The sequence below is a fragment of the Leptonychotes weddellii genome, chromosome 12 (genome assembly GCF_054177405.1).
Source record: "Leptonychotes weddellii isolate Sample4059 chromosome 12, ASM5417740v2, whole genome shotgun sequence".
NCBI classification, from domain to species: domain Eukaryota; kingdom Metazoa; phylum Chordata; class Mammalia; order Carnivora; family Phocidae; genus Leptonychotes; species Leptonychotes weddellii.
The window spans coordinates 2,304,397-2,320,479 of NC_138380.1; the positions used below are offsets into that span (position 1 = coordinate 2,304,397).

Below are 16,083 nucleotides of genomic sequence, written 5' to 3' on the forward strand. Positions count from 1 at the left end.
GAGATGGGGGTGGGAGTGAGAGGGGAGGGTGTGTTCTGCAAAATGGGGGATTTCAGGTTTTATTTTTCTGGCTTAAATAGGACTTTGGGTTTTCTTTTTTCCTGAAAGAAGTGCAGGGGTTGGGGACTCCAGTATTGCCGGCTCTGAGCACTGTGCCCTCCGTGACCAAAACAAGGCTCCCCCCCAGGACGCTGCCCCATCCTGGGCTGCGACCCCCGGGACCCTGAGGGCTGGCTTGCAGAGCCCCCTGGAAAGCCAGCCAGGCCCACTGTGGAAGGAGCCTGAATTCCACATTCAGCTCATCCCTGGCCTGCACTTTGCTCCGATCGATTGATCAGTGGGGGTGGTGTGTGCACAGCCTTGCCCACTCACCACTGCCCCCAGGCACAATGGGCCTCCGCCCACCACGCAGGCCCAGCACCGGCTCCCTCCTCTGAGCTGGGGTGTAGCACCCAGACACGCTTAGCCCAGCCAGCCCGACAGTCCTGCAGGCCACTCTGTACCAGCTCCTGAGCATGCCTGCATCCCATTTCCAGAGGGTTAAAAATAATGCATTAGCCGAAACACAATAAAGGAGCAGCATTTTCATATTTTTCTAAGGCACTCAAAGCACTTCAAATAGCAATGCTTTAAGTTGTGGTCAGTGAGAATTACCAGCATCCAAGGATGTTGAATATTCAGGAGGAGGCACAGACCCTCTGTCTTTAAAATGCAGGGAGACCTGGCCTGCATGATAAAGTCTCTGGGAAAAAAAAAAAAAACAAAAACAAAACATTTAAATAGGACCTGGGCAGCTTTGCCCCTCCAACATTTGAGAGAATATTTGTTTGATGACCGAAGCTTGGCGGGGAGGGGGGGGGGTCTAGACTGTCCTTTAAAACTTAAGTTGGTTTTAACTGAAGCACCTACCATTCCGGAGAAAGGGAAGGGGGAACACCGCACTCTGCACAAAGCAGGGGTAACTGGTGTTATCCTAAGGAGCGTGCCTCCTCCCTCCCGCCCACCTTTGTCTCCGGAAAGATTTTTTTTTTTTTTAACTCAAAGGCTTCAGGTGAAAATAAAGCAACTGCAGCAACGGAAAAAAAAATTTAGTCTTTTTTAGGGTTAAACATCAGAAGACAAGCTTGCGCTGCTTTGGCCAATCAGATACGCCCCTGCCAGCTATAATATAGCACCGAGGGCAGCCTGTCTCGCAAGCTCTCCAGGCTTGCTACCATTTAAAATCAGACTCTTTTTGTCTTTTGATTGCTGTCTCCAGCCCCAACTCCGATGTGTTCCGTTATCAGCGACCAGCAGCCTGCCGTTCCAGCCCCCGTCTGGGTGGGGATCGGGGGCCAGTCTCCCGCTGCAGCAGCGGGCGAGGTTATATAGGAAGAGAAAGAGCCAGGCAGAGAGCGAGGGAGCCAGCAGCAAGCCGAGCGAGGAAGGGAGAGCGCAAGCCCGAGCGCAAAGGCACACACACTCGCACTCGCGCACACAGACCCGCACGGGGACAGCGTGGAAGGCACTGGGCTCCGCGGACGAGATGCGGCTGCTGGCGAGATGTGTGCTGGTGGTGCTCGTCTCTGCACTGCTGATGTGCTCGGGGCTGGCGTGCGGACCAGGCAGGGGATTTGGGAAGAGGCGACACCCCAAAAAGCTGACCCCTTTAGCCTACAAGCAGTTTATCCCCAACGTGGCTGAGAAGACCCTAGGGGCCAGTGGACGATACGAAGGGAAGATCTCAAGAAACTCCGAGCGATTTAAGGAACTCACCCCCAATTACAACCCCGACATCATATTTAAGGATGAAGAAAACACGGGAGCAGACCGGCTGATGACTCAGGTAGAAACCCAGCGCCGCGGCGTGGAATGTGCTGCTTTCACGGGGGCTGTGTGTGTAACCAGCCACTCCAGACTGAGTCTGTTTGCTCTTCAGGCAGATAGCAAGGCGACTTCACCCTCTCCCTCCCCACCCACCTGCCTGCCTACCATCCCTTCCTCTTCTCCAAGGGGACTGGAGGTGAGGGGTCCAGCCGGAGAAGTTTCGGGTGGGGGTGGGGGGTCAGGATGGCAGGTGTGGTCCACCCATGGCCCTGATGTGCTCTGTCCTGCTGGGATGGCCTTCCCATCCTGCCCCAGCTCTGGCTTGCAACTTGGGGAGACCTTCACTCTGGGGGCATCTGCCCCTCCCGAGTTGGGAATGGAAAGGGTGGGAGGGGGGCAGAAATCCCCCCATAAACATAAAGTGGCTTCCAGGTCACTGTACAAACGCAAGCCTTGGGCATGAGACAGGGGAGCTTGCACGTTCCCCTCTCCACTGTGCTTTTCTTTCCCACGACCACCCCCACCCCGCCGCCCCCCACCAAAGACGCTCAGTGGGAAAAGCCAGGAGGCAGCGCTGACAAAAGGCAGGGGCTCCCGAGGCGCTGCCTGGTCCCTGAGTGCCTCGCACAGCTCCACTGCACCCCGGGCAGTGGTGCCCATCAGAGTGTGAACGTATTGATATTTCTTTAAGGATGCGTTGCCATTCTCCCGAGCCCGCGGTCCTTGAGGGGAGGGACTTAGAACTTCCTGGCATTGCATCACTCCGGTCAACCTGCAGGCACAGGAATGAGGAGCGACTAGGTATTAGCGGGAGGGGGCTAGAACGGAAAGCCAAAGCCAAACACGCACCCCCCGTCCCTCCCCACCTCTGCCTGAGAGTTCTGGCTGCCAGTCTCCCCGCCAACGGCAGACTTTCTGAAACTCCAGGCACGTATAACTGAGCTAGAAATGGACTTCCTGGCAAATATAGGTCAACATCCTTTTTATTGCCCTATTAAAACATCCAAGTCCTACCTTTCGGGCTAGGAGCGCACCACAGCTGACGGAGCAGCGGCGGTGGGGCGCGAGTACAGGGGAGGGTGGGCGGGGAGGCGAGCCCCCTCCAGGCCGCTCGCTTCCCAGCCCGATTCGGGCCGCAAGGCCGGAGGGAGGAAGGAGAGGGGCAGCCGGAGCTGACGGAAGGGGCCGGAGGGAGCCAAGGAGAGGGTCCTTCTCCCCCCGCCCCGCGCTCGCAGCTGCTCGCGACCACCTTAAATCTGGACCGCGAGTGTGGACGCGCGCGCCTGAGCCCCAGAGCGGCGCGAGCCACAATGAAGCCCGCGCAGGCCGCGGGGCGCGGGGGGCGCGGCCGGCTGCGGGGACTTCTGCGACCGGGGTCGCCTCGCTCCCCGCGGGAGGGAGGCGGCCTTCCCGGAGTCCCTCGGAACCGGGGAGGAGAGAGGCGAGGCCAGGGAAGGCGGCGGGGCGGGAGGGGGCCGGCGGAGGTCCCGGAGCCCGCGGGGTTGGCGTGCGCGCGGGGCCGCCGCGCGGGGCCGGCGCGGGAGAGGGGCCCCCGGGGCCCGCTGCAGGTTGCAGAGCCGCGCGCCCCGGCGGCCGCCCCCCGGCGCCCCTTCCTCCGGGGTTAGCGGTCCCCGCGGCCGGGGCTCCGACGGCAGGGGCGGTCGGGGTCGGCGGGGGCGCGGCGCGGGCTCCGCCGCCTTCCCGGGCCCTCGGGCCCGGCGCCCGCGCCGACGCCCGGCCCCGGTCCCTCTTCCGGCCGCCCGCGGGGGACCCACGGCCAAGCGGCCCCGCGCCGGCCACTCTCGCCGCCGCGCGCGCTGGCAGCATTTGAACTTCTGACCTTCTGTCAACTTCCCTCAGACGAACGAAACGAAAACAAATACTTTTTTTTTCCTTAGGCAGCGGCCATTCCCGTTCCCGGCACAAAAGGACGGGGGAGGGGCAGCCACCGTGGGGGTGGGGTGGGCAGAGCCAGGCCAGGACTGAATCACGCACCCCGCACATGTCCCCTGAAAACGCGGTGGCTGGCGGGGCGCGCGGGCAGGCGCCCTGCGGGTTATCCTCTCCGGCCCGTCCTTCTTCCCGGCCTGGAAGAGTTGGGGCGCGGGTGCAGGACCGCTGGTGAGGGCCCCGGGGGTGAAGGGGTGAAGCAGGGAACGCCTCCCCGGCCACAGGAGGTTAGCGCTCCTCGGGGACCTGTTCACCCGCCGGCCCCGTTTAAAACCACCACCTAGACTCTGTTCTCAGGCGCGCGCGTCCCTCCTCCCGGGCTGGCCGTCCCTCCGCGTCTCTGCATGTCCCTGTCCCTCTAATGTGACTGCCGCCCAAGTCCCTCAACCATGGCAAGACCGTCCCCGGTGGAACTTTCAGAGCAGTTCTGGAACGCAGGAGCTCCTGGTTAATATTAACTCGGAGAGGGGGAAGCGCAGACAGACGCGCTCGGCCCGCAGGCGCGGGTGCCAGGCGCGGGTGCGGCGGCCGGGGGACTCCGGGGGCAGGAGGCGGCCGCGGGGACAGGGCCTGAGGGCCGCAGGAGGGACAGCCGGGGACGCCACGCCGAGTAGATTTCTGTGTGCGTGGCGGCCCGGCCCCGGCGCTCAGGTGTGGGTTTGAGGAGGCTGTTCCTGTTTGGACAGGAGGGGTCTGTTTTCCCGGAGTGGGGGGAGGGGGTGGAGACAGGTGTGTGGGGACTGGGGGGGGGTCTCTTTTGAAGTTGGGACACCCCTCCCCCGCACTGGCAAAGCCAGGCGGCCGCTGGCGGTGACAGTCCTGCTCGGGCTTCTGGGCGCGGGGCGGCTGCGAAGACTGCGGAGGAGGCGGGGGCTCAGGCGCGGGGAGCACCTTGGCCTCCGCCGACACAAAGCCCGGCCTGGCGGCCCCGCGGGGCTTTACGGTGGCTGCACCGAGCCGGGCTTGATTCGCGGCACACGACCCAGTGAATTGCTAACCGGCCTGGGCTTCCCGGCTGTGCCTGCGCCTCTCCGGCCCGCCGGGCGCACGGCGTCCTGCAGGCGCGGGCCAAGGCCGCGCCACGCCTGGGGGAGCCGGGGGAGGGCGCGTGGCGAGCGGGGCGCCGCTCGGGCCTGGCTCGGCCTGGGGCTCCCCGCCTGGGGCCCTCCACCTCGTGCCCGAGTGGCGCAGCTCCGGGCGCCGGGGGCTGGTACGTGGCCTCTCCATCCCGCCCTCCGCTCGCCAGCAGCCCCGTGGGAAGCTGTGGAAGCTTCGTGTGAGCCCCCAAAAGAAGGGAGCCGAGGTGGCGCGGGGCTCGGGCTGCGGGCTGTGTGCTGTGTGCGTGTGCGTGTCGGCGGTGTGCGCCTGCGCAGCCGGCCTCCCAGCCCGGCTCTAAACTGACCCTGGTTTACTGATTGATTTTCATGTAAAACGCGTTCAATCCTCAAGATGACCTCACTCAAACTCTGCCCTTCCGACTTTTGTTATTATTATTATTATTATTAAAGAAAATTGCTGGCAGGCCCAGAAACCTTGTCAGCGCTGACCGGTTAGCAGGGCCGCCCCCAAGCCCCCTACCGCCCCCCCCCCCATTTCTTGTACGTTTAACTCTACAACCATATTACTGGTTTTTATTGCTGTCCAACACACAGGACTTTTCCTGTTGCGCAATCCTCACATCCCCGCAAAGCCAAAGCGCGGACAGCAGTACTTGCAAGAGCTCCCCGCCGGCTCGCTAGGAAAACAGTCCCCAAGCTGCTATTAGGATCCTCGACCGGGTCTTCCGTCCACCCCGCTCACCAGGTTCCAAAGCCGAGCATGCGCGGCCTGCCCGAGATCAGCCCTACCCTCTGGGGGAGGTCAACTTGAAATTGCCCCTCACCCCCGGGGTCTGTCTCTCCTGGGGATGCCCCTTGGTGATCCTGTCACCATTTCCCCTCGTTTGAATCCCGCACCCCACCATCACTGTAAACGCCCGGGTAGTGAGTTAGTACACGCACGCACACTTGCCACGGCTCAGTTTTTTCTTGCATCCTTCTCTGAATGTGACCTGAGAATTATGAGGGGCTCCCCCAACCCCGAGCTCCACTTCGCCCTGGTCTGTGTCCTGCCCATTCAGTGCTTCTTCACTGCCACGGCACAGGCAGCTTCCTCGTGGGTGCGGTGGGGGGTACTCCTGAAGGGCTCCGAGGCCTCGGGCCTCTCTGGCTCCCCATCCCCCACCCCTCACGCCCCGCCCCCTCCTTCCACCTCTTAAGTTTGCTCTTCAAACTTGCAGGACGCCATTCTGTTCTGGGGCCAAGAAAACAAGAGGGGGGAAGGGAACAGTTTAAGGAAAACAAGAGACACAATCAGACCACAGAAAAGCCGGAGAAAAGAGGTCTATGGAGAAAAGGAATGTGGCTGTCCAGATAAAGAATGTTTGTCGTCAGGCCTGGCCCGCATTGAAAATTATAACTCACCTGCTTGCCTTTCACTCCGGCCCCCTCCAGCCCCTTCCGCGTGGCTATCAGCTTCCCACCTCCCTCTCGCCCTTTGGCTGGATCCAGGGCTCAGAGAGGCCCAGGGTAGGAGGGAAGGTCCAGAGATAACCCAAGGCTTTTCACTCTTTAAGAAGCATACCGCCTGTGTTCTTTATTTCTGCAAAGTTGCACCCTGGGCCTCTCTCCAGCCTCCTGGTGAGGGAGTTAGGCCAGGCACAAGGGTGGAGCCTTGCAGGTGTGGAGAAATGGGGCCACGGAAAGGGATGGGGGGGGAGTGGAGGGCATCGTAGGGGAGGAGTGAGCCATCCCCCCAGGGGGGCCCTGGCAGGCCCTGCAGTTACTGTCTGAGACGCACACAAGTTTAAAGGATGTCCTCTTCGTCTCGGGCCACGGTAGGGGCTCTGTTAGGTCAGATTTTGGAGAAAGGCCCTGGGCTCATCTGCAAGACGACTGGCTCCTCCAGCAGACGCCACAGCCCCCTCGCACCTCAGCGCACGTCCAGGCCTTGTCCCCGGCTTGTCCACAGAGCGCTTATCCGCAGGGGCTGGGCCGGGCAGCCGAGGCAAGGGCAGGGACGGGTGGCAGGCCCAGTACTAACATCTGCGGGGGCCCCCTTCTTTCCGCAGAGGTGTAAGGACAAGCTGAACGCCTTGGCCATCTCGGTGATGAACCAGTGGCCCGGTGTGAAGCTGCGGGTGACCGAGGGCTGGGACGAAGACGGCCACCACTCAGAGGAGTCGCTGCACTACGAGGGCCGTGCGGTGGACATCACCACGTCCGACCGCGACCGGGGCAAGTACGGCATGTTGGCGCGCCTGGCCGTGGAGGCTGGCTTCGACTGGGTGTACTACGAGTCCAAAGCGCACATCCACTGCTCCGTGAAAGCAGGTGAGGTGGCAGGCCCGGCCTCCTCCACGGCCCCTGTGCCCACGAAGCCCCCCGACCCACCTGGCAGCTCCACATCTGCCCGTGAGAGGTCACCATGGCGCCCGGCAGTGGGATTCAAGGGAAAGAGGCAAATGTGTGCAGGTGGGGGGAGGCAGGAGGGGCAGGAGGGGCAGGGAGGGAGCGAACTGGGTGATGACTCGTGTCTCTGGTGTGGGAACACAGCCTGTAGACGTAGGGCCCGCCCGCCGGGAATCGGCCCTACCTTTGAGGTGCTCCGGGCCCAGATGCAGAGGGCATATGGCTTCCTGAGCTGCCCCGACCCTGTTTCCGGAGCCCCCACTGCAGGTGGCGGAGACAGGGAAGACGGGGGAGGGAACGTTCCTGGTGCACTGGTAGCCAGGTCTGGCCTAGATTCTTCCTCTCATTTCAGGCTTAAGAATCAACCAGCCCCTACTCAACTCCCCAGCACAGGAGGTTCTGCCCAGGGTGTAAGCTCCTGGTCCTCTCTCCTCCCCACTGAGCGTCTGTGGACACTAAACTAACTTAACTCGCTGGCTAAGCCTTTGGGGAGAGGCCTGGTGGGAGGTAATAAACACAGTGGTTACCGCTTCCAGCATCTGGAGGCCGCAAGCCCAGAAGCATCCGTCCTTATTAGGAGCCAGCTGGGCTGCCCCGAGCCACAGGCAGGGCCAGGAGGCCGATGGGAGTCTGCAGCTGCAGGCGGCCCATCCATGGGCTGGTGACTTCCCTGGGCCTACAACGCCACACGCTGTCGCTGTCGAGGAACAGCCATGCCGCGGAAGGCGCTGTACCCACGGCTTATAGCCCAGCTCCGAGGTCATTTATGCGGATCTCTCCACCTCCCCGCAGAAGCTGATGCATTTAGCAGAACAGTTCACAGTAAATTTCGGAGGAACTGTGTCTTCCCCGCCCCCGCCCCCCGAGTTTTGCCTATTTGTCTCCTAAACTGTATTTTAGTAGCATGTGTTAGTAGAAAAACACTTTCAAGGTGTCAAGACACAGTTCATAGGGAGGGAAAATAGTGGCTTCTTATCACAACAGAAAGAAAACGTGTGGAAAGGGCAGTGGGGGGGTGCTGGGCTTGTAGCCAGAGACAGGGAGGACGGGCAGGCGGCGCCCGCACTTCTCGGGGCTCCGCTGCGGAAGGCCCGGGGGCGCACCCTTCCCGGGACCTTGCGGTTGCGCTCGAGGGGCGTTCGGCCCCCTCCTGGGCCAGCCCTGTCCCCGGGGTCCCCCTGGCGGGGGTCCCTAGAGGTCTTCTTGCAAGTGAGCAGCGGTAATCCCGCAGCAGGATTCCGCCCGGGGAGGGCAGACCCCCAGGGCGCGGAGAGCCGCTCATTGGCATTCGGCGCACACGGGCCGGGGCGCGGTGCGTTGCGTGTCAAGCAGGGTTGTGCGACTCGACGACTCGGGCTCGCCTGTGCCCCAGGTCGCATTCCGGGGGCGACGGCGGGCCTCCAACGGCCAGGCCCGCACTTCATGCCGCAGAAACCGATGAGAAGATTAAAAACCCTCTGTAATTCCAGCAGGAAGATTCTTTCTCGCGATCTCTATTTGCAAAAAGCATGATCCCGGAGATTGGAATGCAAAGAAGACCGGGCTCTCCCCGCCCCTCCTCCGCGGCCCCCTGCTCGCCACCCTGGCTCCGATCATTGTCCTCGGGACAGTGAGCCTCAGAGAGCGACAGAGGGCTCGGGAAAGCGGGTAGTCAAGGGGCCTTGAGAACCCGGCCGCTTCCAGTGCTTGGAGCAGGCCCCGCCATTTAAAATTCAAATACACATCTTGAGTGCTTGGAAGAGGCCTGGCTGTGCAAATAGTGCTTGTGAGGCCCGGGCTTCTGGAGAGCCCGCGTGTGAATCGCAGGGGGGCTGGGGGGGGGGTGCACCTGAGCAAATAGGGAGGGGGCAGCTGAGAAAGGGGAGGGGGGGAAATGGAAGTGGCCCCTCTTCCAAGAGTGTCTCCCATTTATTGCGGAGATCACAATGACAATGCTGGGCCCTTTATTGGATTTTAATTAGAAAATCCACACAAGCCCCGGATTTTCACACCTCGGCCAATTCCCTGGAATGTTTGTCCAGTTGCTACAACTACTACAGCTATTTTCCACTCCCGCCCCTCTCTCAAGCCCCTGCAACGGGCCGGCACCAAGGCCCCCCTGCTGGGCTGCGCGCTGGGGGCGGGCAGGCGAGGGGTTCCCGCCGCGCAGCCCCGGTGCGGGGCGCACGAGTTGGGGGCCGCACCCCGCGCCGGGGGCGGGAAGAAAGGAGGTGCGCCCCGGCGCCCGAGGGAGCTCAAGGAGGCTTCCTGAGGAATCTAAGTGCAGAGCAAATACCCTGCGAATTCAGGGCGAGGTTGGGTGTGTGCTGAGCCGGGGGATGGGGTGGGAGGAAGGCGGAAGGGAAGGAGTGTAGCCGGCCTCCCGCCGGAGACGCCAGCCAACCTTTGTCACTGCCAGTCCAATCCTAAGAGAGTCGTTAAGGAATGTATCTGCATCTGAATTTTGTCACCGAGACGGTGGGGCTGGGGGAGAGAGGTCTGCGCTGGGCCAGCCGGGGGACTCTCTCCCCGGAGCTGCGCGTGTCCCAAGTCTGGTGCGCGGGACGGCAGGCGTGCGCCCCCTGCCCCACTTGTGCCTCCCTGTGGGCGCTCACCACCCTGTCCCCTCTTCTCTCCCTTCTCCAACCCCCGCAGAGAATTCGGTAGCGGCCAAGTCCGGCGGCTGCTTCCCGGGCTCGGCCACGGTGCACCTGGAGCAGGGCGGCACCAAGCTGGTGAAAGACCTGCGTCCCGGGGACCGCGTGCTGGCGGCCGACGACCAGGGCCGACTGCTCTACAGCGACTTCCTCACCTTCCTGGACCGCGACGATGGTGCCAAGAAGGTCTTCTACGTGATCGAGACGCGGGAGCCGCGCGAGCGCTTGCTGCTCACCGCCGCGCACCTGCTGTTCGTCGCGCCGCACAACGACTCGGCGGCCGGGGAGCCGGAGGCGCCGTCGGGCGCGGGGCCGCCGCCGGGGGGCGCGCCGGGGCGCCGGGCGCTCTTCGCCAGCCGCGTGCGCCCGGGCCAGCGCGTGTACGTGGTGGCCGAGCGCGGCGGGGATCGCCGGCTCTTGCCGGCCGCCGTGCACAGCGTGACGCTGCGGGAGGAGGCCTCGGGCGCGTACGCGCCGCTCACGGCGCAGGGCACCATCCTCATCAACCGGGTGCTGGCGTCGTGCTACGCGGTCATCGAGGAGCACGGCTGGGCGCATCGGGCCTTCGCGCCCTTCCGCCTGGCGCACGCGCTCCTGGCCCTGCTGGCGCCCGCGCGCACGGACCGCGGCGGGGACGGCGACGGCGGGGGCGGCGGCCGCCTGCCCCCGCCCGCGCCAGGTGCGCCTGAGGCGCCAGGTGCGGCCGACGCGCCAGGTGCCGCGGGCATCCACTGGTACTCGCAGCTGCTCTACCAAATAGGCACCTGGCTGTTGGACGGCGAGGCCCTGCACCCGCTGGGCATGGCGGTCAAGTCTAGCTGAAGGCCGGGGAGCCGGGGAGGGCGCGGGGTGGGGGCGGGGAGGGGGGCGGGAGGGAGCAACAGCAAAGAACAGCAAAAGACACACGGAAAAGCGCACGGATGAGACTTTAATTATAATAATAATTAATAATAATAATAAAGTAGGACAGTCCAAAGTAGACTATAAGGAAACAGAGACCCCGGGAAGTTTTGTCGTTGTGTTTAGTTTATATATTTTTTTTGGAATTTTTTGGTTGTTGTTTTATTTTGGTTATTTTTTTTCACCTCTCCTGGCTATTTATTTGTTTGGTATGAATAGATGTTTTAAATAATATGAACCGGACCTTCAAGAGCCTTAAATAGTTTGTTTCTTGGATAATTTATTATTATCATGTGAACTGTACTCACAGGGGGGAAAGATTATTTTGTGAGGCCAAGCGACCTGCTCAGAGTCTATTTTTCTACATATCCCTCGCCCTGACTTTCAGAAAGCAAAACTCTGCACTCCGCATTCCTCGTTTGCCACGCGCCTGCTTTTCGGCAAGTGTAAACTAAAACATGCTTCATGGGGGTCCGCAAATTATATTTTTATACACAGAATTGTAAATTAGATTTTTTGAGAGATCAATACTTAACTGAATTACATTTCATTTTTGAAATAGTGTAAAATATGAAAATATATTATTTTAATTTAACTAGTTTCCAGTGTAACAGCCACCTCCTGTATGTCTTCATGGGTTAATATTTGCTCCATCATCACCATTTTGGCCACATTCTTGGAAGTCAAGACTGTTACACACACATTCACACTCACACACACACACACACACTTTTTTTTTTTTGGACAAACTGGAAGAACTCTGTTATTTTTAACTTCAAAGAATTTATTAGAAAATAATATTTTTTAAAAGCGCACATAGTGATGAGCCCACGAGAATGGAGCCTGTAGTTTGTACAGAGAAAAACAAAGGATGTTTTTGCATTAATAAATTGAGAAATAACTGCTGTAAATTTACTAAAATGTATTTTTGAATATTTTGTAATAGTTTTATAGAAATAAAATGTGCCACGCACAGACTGGTTAGTATATAATAACTAAGAATCCCTGTCGCAGCCCCGCTTTCGTTTCTGTTTTGGCTTCTTTGTTTGGGAACCCTAGTGCTGACAGGAGTGCCCAGCATTATATTTAGATGTGTTGCTTATACTGTGAATTCAGATCAGCTTAAGTAGGTAACCAAAGTAGGTAACCAAACCGACTTGTTTATCTTCATCACTGGAGAAACCTCAGCTCTGTTTGTATTTGTTGTGTGAGAGTCTTTGTGCACTCCACTGGCTGGGGGTGCTGGGAGTGGGTGCCGTTCTTCTCCCACCCCCCAGCCCTTAATTAGCGCAGCCCAGCGCGAAGGCCCGGCAGAGGAGGCCTGCGGGCACGCACCCAGGACTCTCTCCCTGGGCTCCGTGGAGCTGTTGGCAGACCTCATGCCCTCCACCTGGTCGCCCCACGTTGGAGTGCCTGGTCCTCCGGCCTCGAAGGGAGGAGGCCCCTAGCTGCTTTGTGAAGTCCTGGGGTACCCTTTTAAGATGGGTCCCCAGGGAGAGGGCCAAGTGTTGATCTTCTCTGAACCCCTCTGGGACCCTCGTGGCGAACCCACTGAAGAGGGCACATTCTCCACCTGCTCTCAGGGGGCCCCGCCTCCCCTCCTCCCCAGTCACATCTGCTAGCCTCAGGGCTGCCAGGGTCCTTGGGCCACGTTGGTGTTGTCGAGTCCAAGCCGTCTGTCTGGAGTGGTTGTTTGGTGTAGGTTTTCGTCCCTAGGGCATGGTCCTGCTTTAGTGGGCACACTGTGGTTGGCCTCCTATGTCGGCTGGTCCAGGGGAAGAAGTCCTCCATGTTTGACGTTGTGTTATAGACTCAGCTGAGAGGGGCTCGGCCCTTGGCTGTCACTCTCAGTGCTTTGGCTTAGCAAAGGCTACTGTCCTGATGTGTGCTTTGGGCCAAGTGTCCCAGCAGGTTCGGCTTTGGAAGGATGGCTGTGTGCACATAGGGCCTCTTAGTGACTTAAGCCTGTCTGAAGGCTGCTTTGGGTTTGGGGAGCAGAACGGAGCCTGACGGCGTCAGGCAGGCCTCAGTCCCATGGGCAGGGGCTGGAGATGCTGCGCCTAAGGCTAGGCCTGTGGTGGCGTCTTCAGCCAGAAACACCGGGCCCTGAGGGGCTTCTGTGCGGAGGGTCCGGCGTGGTGTGCCTTTTCCAGGAGGCCGTGGGCCAGGGGCCAGGCATGCACCCTGGAACTTGCCCTCTGCCTGCTTCCAAGGGGCCAGGCCCTTCAGGCAGGAGTGGTCCTTGGTTTTTCTCTGTCAAAGACTTTTCTTTGGTCTTCTAGGTAGTTAGCAGGTGGAAGGTTTGCAATCCCTGGTGGAATTTGGTGGTTTCTGTTGTGCTGACCGTTCCGTTCTGAGTGTAAGCCCTGGCACCCCAAGAGCTTTAGCTGTGCTGATTGACGGACTAGTTAGCGGTGAGGCTGGTCGGCCGAAGAGAGCATTGGAGGGTTGGCCAGGCCCCAAGGGAACCACCCGTTGGTGACCCCCAGCGCGGGGGCACCGCGGCCCCGAGCAGCAACCCCCCCCAGTCAGGCGAGGTGGCAGCCCCCTCTCTCTGCTCCCCCACCCTCCCTGTTCCACGTCCGCCGCCCCTTGCCCACCTTTGCATTCAGAATCCTCTCTCTCATGGCCAACAAAAGGGATCCACGCCGTAGAGCAACCCAGCCCAGGGCATCAGGATGTGCAGTCCGCTCCCAGCAGACGAGGTGTCCACTCCACCTTCAGGGTGGACGGGGTGAAGAGTTTGTGCGAAGTGTCCACGCGGTGTTGCCACCAGCCTCCCTCGTGACTAAATGCATACCTATTCCTGTCAAAAGCGTGTATCACAATGTACTTGAAACTGTTATCTTTGTGCTCTATTGTTTGAATAATTAAAGAAGTTACAGAGACTTCCGGCCGTGTCTGTTCTGTGGCAGAATGCCTGCCCTCGGCGATCCTCACCTTCTTCCGCGAGCTTGTGCGGCAATGTGAGAGACAAAGTCTCCGGGGGCGCAGGCCACGCGGGCCTCGGTGGCAGGGTGCGACCGGGCTGTGGGGGGGCCCCAGCATGGCGCTGGGACATTCGGTGCAGCCGCAGTGAGGGGGGACAAGGCGGCGCTGTCCAGTCCTGGTGGAGTCCCTCGGCTGCGGGCATCACACCCACACGGCAAACATTGGCCAGACCTGCAAAGAATACCAGCCGGTTGCAAGATTTGGCAAGAAAGTGGCAGCGCGCCCAGGGCGAGCACGCGCCCGGGGTGAGCCGGCTGCAGGGCTGGTGCGGGGCGAGCCCTCCGACTGCATTCTCAGTTCTCTGATGACCCATCCTTCCAAAAGGACACGGTACTCAGAGGGGTTGGGAGGCCCTGGGAGGTGGACTTTGAAATGGCTTCTCATGAACAAGTCACCCAACACATGGTTTTCCGCAGGTGCTCTGCTGGGTGTACGTACTCAGACCGGGGTTGGCAAATGACAGCCCTGAGAACAGCCCGGCCCTAGGCCTGTTTTTATACAGCCCACGAGCTGAGATTGGTTTTCACATATATTTTTTTTAATGGTCGAAAACAAAAAAACTAAAGAATAAGATTTCATGACAGGTAAAAATTATATGAAGTCCACACTTCAGTGTCCATCAGTAAAATTCTCTTGGAACGCGCCCCCCCACCAGCACTAATTCCTTCACACGCTGTCTGGGGGAGCCTTGGGGCACAGAAGTTGCATCAGGAACCACGTGGCCCGCAGAGCCTGAGGTATTTACTCACTGGATCTTTACAGAGAAAGTTTGCCACCTGTGGTCTAGGATGGGAAAACCTAGGTTGTGGCGAAACAGAGCGCTGCAGTGGGGGCAGGAGGCTGGAGCCGGAACAGAGCTGTGTGCACGCCAACAAAGCACGTTTTTCTGTTGGGATCCAAAGGATCCCCCCGCTCAATTCTGCCCCTTACTCGGAGCCGTAGAGAGGGTGACAGACCCGGAAGAGCGGCCGGCAGCCCCTTGGGCCTGGCGGTGTAACAGGCCCAGCTGAGCGCTACGTGGGTGCGCGCTAAGCTGGAAACGCATGATCTGCAGCGCAAGGTGGGGGCCAGGACCAAGAGCAGAGGAAGATGGGCAACGTTTGTCTCCCGGCTCCGGCTCCGTGAAAATAGCCCCGAGGTGAGAAAATAGGAAGTCTGGATTTGGAGATACTCTCCTTTCTTCGGCTGATTTTGATTTTCTCCAATTAAGAAGAAATCATAGGAATTCACATTTTACCCTATAAGCAAGCTCTGGGGCCTGTTCCATGAGACATGGAAATGGAAGATCACCTTTTCAATGCGTATCTGTGGTTTTCGTGATGGGGGCCACTGTGTTCCCGGGGAGGGGGGGGAGCTGGTGTAAGCAAGGGGGTTGAAAAACCTGAAGACTGAAGATAAATTAGAACAGATATTATGCCCAGAATCCAAGGAAACCATTCCCCTGAACCACAGCACTTGGCTCTGGATGCCGTCCTATTTATCCCAGGTCAGAGCCTAAGTGTTTGCTTCCAGGGGAAACGGACGCCCCGTCCACTGGATGGCACCCCTCGTCCCCGCCGGGGAGCTCCTTCCTCCACACCCCAGGAGAGGTCAAGGACTCCCTTTGGGAACCCTGCCACTCACTGCCAGGCAGAAAAACCAGCCCCATGTCTGAAAGGAGCCTCTGCTCACGGGTCCCTGCGTCTGCCTCTCTGCCGCCCATGTCCTCCGAGTCCTAGCGCTCCCCTGCAGCCAGACTGTGGCCACGCTCCGCGCTCAGCAGGGCCACCCAACCGGCTGGCCTCGCTCTGGCCCAGCCAAGCCGGAGCCTTGGCAGAGAAGCGGGGTGGGTGGGAGGAGGCTGTGGGAACCTGATATTTGGTGTTTTGGAAAGAGCGTCAGCATCGATGGGAGAGGACCAAGCGTCGTCGTACCTGCCCACTCACCTCATGGTTTATTACTGATGCTGCCCTTAGGACTTGGTGATACATGCGGGAAGGCAGTCACCGCTCCGAGCCTGGGGCTCTGAGGGTCTGAGGCAGCCTTGGCCCAGCACCCAGCACCCAGCACCCAGCGCCCAGCACCCAACACCCAGCACCCAGCACCCAGCGCCCAGCCCCCAGCCCCCAGCCCCCAGCTCCGTGTAGGGCCCTCCAGCCTTCCCGGGCCTCTGCGGCTGGCTTCCCTCCCACAGCTGCAGAGTCCCAGCCCCCAGCGCCCAGCGCCCAGCAGCCAGTCCCCAGGCCCCAGCAGCCAGCCCCCAGCCCCCAGCGCCCAGCCCCCAGCGCCCAGCGCCCAGCGCCCAGCCCCCAGCCCCCAGCTCTGTGTAGGGCCCTCCAGCCTTCCCCGGCCTCTGCGGCTGGCTTCCCTCC

The 16,083-nt window shown here is 60.3% G+C and overlaps 1 protein-coding gene across 2 annotated transcripts; it reads left to right on the forward strand.

Moving 5' to 3' along the window:
• The first annotated feature begins 1,217 nt into the window (after nt 1–1,217).
• Nucleotides 1,218–10,663, forward strand: SHH (sonic hedgehog signaling molecule). 2 transcript variants are annotated; one of them, XM_081799768.1, is made up of 4 exons: nt 1,218–1,825; nt 6,866–7,127; nt 9,840–10,457; nt 10,539–10,663. In XM_081799768.1, exons 1-4 carry the CDS (start codon nt 1,526–1,528, stop codon nt 10,661–10,663), a joined length of 1,305 nt encoding a protein of 434 aa, XP_081655894.1. In that variant the 5' UTR covers nt 1,218–1,525. The 2 variants fall into 2 exon arrangements, with proteins under 2 accessions (XP_081655894.1, XP_006751714.2); XM_006751651.3 differs by having other exon boundaries at nt 9,840–10,663.
• The last annotated feature ends 5,420 nt before the right edge of the window (nt 10,664–16,083 follow it).